The sequence below is a fragment of the Rhagoletis zephyria genome, unplaced genomic scaffold (assembly GCF_001687245.7).
Source record: "Rhagoletis zephyria isolate East Lansing unplaced genomic scaffold, Rhagoletis_zephyria_1.1 Rzeph_scaffold_36946, whole genome shotgun sequence".
In the NCBI taxonomy this organism is placed as follows: domain Eukaryota; kingdom Metazoa; phylum Arthropoda; class Insecta; order Diptera; family Tephritidae; genus Rhagoletis; species Rhagoletis zephyria.
The window spans coordinates 1-3,211 of NW_016194001.1; the positions used below are offsets into that span (position 1 = coordinate 1).

The 3,211-nt window shown below is 37.5% G+C and overlaps 1 protein-coding gene across 1 annotated transcript; it reads right to left on the reverse strand.

The window, feature by feature from the left end:
• Nucleotides 1-2,020: 2,020 nt before the first annotated feature.
• Nucleotides 2,021-3,208, reverse strand: LOC108354539 (ras guanine nucleotide exchange factor K-like; the record flags this gene model as incomplete). Its single annotated transcript, XM_017605717.1, has 2 exons — nucleotides 2,021-3,118; nucleotides 3,187-3,208. Coding segments are annotated over 2 exons (900 nt in total), but the record flags the coding sequence as incomplete, so codon positions are not given.
• Between the last annotated feature and the right edge of the window lie 3 nt (nucleotides 3,209-3,211).

Below are 3,211 nucleotides of genomic sequence, written 5' to 3' on the forward strand. Positions count from 1 at the left end.
GGCTCGATAAATTTCGTTAATTCAAAAAGGTATTAATCTCGATATAAATTGATTGGCGGCCGCTGTGGTGTAGTGGTTAGCACTGCTCGCTACCACTCAAGCGCCCAGTTCAACCCAACATCAAACAATAAAAAACAAAAAGTGTTTTTTCTAATGGCGGTCGCCCCTCAACAGGAAATGGCAAACCTCCGAGTGAATTTGTTCCATGAAAAGCAGCTTATCATAAAAATACAATCACCGTTCGGAGTCGGTCACTCCCCCTTTGTGTGACACCATCAAGGCGCACGCCACAAGTCGGAGGAGAAGCTCGGCCAAACACTAACATATGTGTAAGCGCCAATCTATTATTATTAAATCGATACACTTTGTATATATTTATAAATTCTGATAACTATGTTAATCTTAATAGCTCAATATTTTGCGAAAGGTTTTGACAAACTTCGATAACTCCATACACTCTTCTAATACGGTAAAATTCGATAAGCAGTAACTCGATAAATTTAACCTTGAAATTTCGAGAACTCGACATACTTTGAAAAATCCAAAAGCTTCGATTCGATAAATCTACAAAGTTTAGTAAATCATTAAATATCGATAGCTCGATAATTAATATCGATAACTCGAAAATAAATATTGATAACCCTATAAATGAGGATAATTCAATGAATATCGATAACTTGATAAATTTAATTAATTTGAAACTTTTCGATAATCCCATAAATTTTTACAGTTCGACGACATCCTTAAATTTCGACAACTACTTAAGTTTCTGTTTCTATAAATTTCGTGATCTCAATAAACATTGATCAATTTGAATAATTCGATAAGTTGCGATAACTTCATAAACATGGATAACTCGATAAATGTCGATAACTATAAACATCGATGATTCTATAAATGTTGGTAAGTAAATTTTCGATAACTAAATTTTTATGACTGAATTTATTTCGATTCCTATCTTAACATTTCAATAAATTTTGTTAACTTTTCAGTTACCCTAATTCTTATGTATTTCTTACAGTTTTCATTTACGTCATTATCTGCAATTTTGCTTTACTTTTTTCCCTTAATCGTTTTTATCGTTTTTTGCCTTATCATCACATTTATCTTTATTAAAAAATTTAACTTCACATACGAAGTTAAAAACAAAATGCGAAAACCACTCAAATTGAACAAGTTGCAACAAGAATTATACACAAATACGGAAATTTTTAAGCGACGATGTTGGCCGTAATTTTGAACCAATTTTGAAACCGCCTTTCCAATGGTGATCTTGGTTTTGAAATCGGTTCGGTTGAATCGCCAAACGAAGATGGACAAAATTTATGTTAGCGTATTAATATATACATAGATTATACACTGTTATGGTGCTAAATTTAACAAAAACATTCATTGTAACGTTCCTGGTTTTGGTGTGTTTTGACTTCCGGTTATTTCCATTGTGCAATTATTAAAAGACCAGAGTAAGATTTTTCTTTTGAATTGTGATGTTTAAAAGTTATTGGATTTATTAAATTATACCCTTCTTAATAGGTATATTGTTTTTTGTTTATATAAATACCAACAGAGCATCCTAAGCTAATATTCACATTTTTCACTATCAGATTTTTAAACATATTCAATGAATTTTTTAAATATCTTCAAACCCATAATGGCTATAAATTTTATACAGGTAATATACATATATATTTGTGTGTGTTAATACGTCTACTAAAACTACAATTATACAAACAAAATAAACTCTTTAATTACAGATACATATACATATACATATATACAAGTATGTATATGCATGCCTACTTACAATTTACTTACATAGATGTTTACAATTACAATTAGAATGAAATTTTGATTATGTGCTTAATACTAACTGCGATATATATATTTTTCTTAAACATTTTACATTTTTTTTTATAAATTCGATATGTGATTTTCTTTGTCTTACAAAACAGTACAATTTCTGGCACTACAACAGTACAAGTAATAACTTATTTTACATTAAATTACTTTAAAATCTCACTTTCTCATATTGGCCTAGCGGCATCTAAATAAAATACGATATGGCAACGCTGCACAACAACCTAACTTTACTGTACTTTACTTTCTTCCATTCCGTTCGCTTCGACATCATTCTACACTTATCATTGCTTCACATCAAGTTCTACCACCTCATCCTCTGCCTCTGCCTGCTCCGCCATTTCTTTTAAACCCAACGCCGTTACCATGGCGTTACGCAGCCGCTAGTACGGCCGCCACACGTCAGTTGACTTTGGAGTACGGCAACGTATTGGCCCGAAACCACCAGATTCCAAATCAGTACGCGATGTGGTACTCACATCGTCCAGATCGATAGTCTCCACCGGGGATGGTGAGCGGCGCGTTGAAGTGACCGGCGGCGAAGCATTGGGATTTGCGTTCTCTACATCTGGCGAATGTGAAATCAGCGTCACACAACGTTTTACTAAATTAACACCATTTGTGCACGCATCCGTCGCTGTCAGGCTAGTTGTGCCCGGCAGTTCGGCGGGTGGCACACCAGGCGGCACTGGTTGCGCCAATCCATCACCAACGGCATTGCCAGCGCCTCGAAACCAAGGAAAGTCACTGTAGTTACCGTAAAGCTGTGTATACAGCCATTGGCTAGGCTGCGGCAGCAGCGGATTCTGTAAGAAAAGTTGCGCTGCTAAGGCGGGATTGAAGTTGCTGGCCGCGGGCGAGAATTGTGACGCGAATCCAGTGAAGAGCTCATTCTTGCGCAGCGTCGAATTTCGTTGTATGAGCGATGTGAAAGCGCCGCCACCGCCACCACCACCGCCACCGCTGGCAGAACCACAATTCGAAGGCGGCGAAGTGCTGCGTCCATCGTCGTCTTCGTGTAGCGAAGAAGTTTTTCTTGGCGAGCCCGTCACCGAAATGCTATCGCTTTCGAAACCAGCATCAATATTATTGTTATTATCGTTATCACTGTTCGTTGTGGTTAAAGGCGGGGAGGTGGTGAGCGGCGGCCGTCCATCTAAATTGTGGGTTGTCGTTGTGGGCGAACCCTCCGGACTGGTAGTACTATGCGCCGCACCTACCGTTGATAGCTGTCGCAACTGTGTCAAATGGTGATGGGAATCTATGAAGGGAGGAAATATACGAAAATTTTGACTTGAATTTGGGTTTTGGGATTTTAAAGTCACAAACCATTTATAGAGCGCAGTCCGTGGCG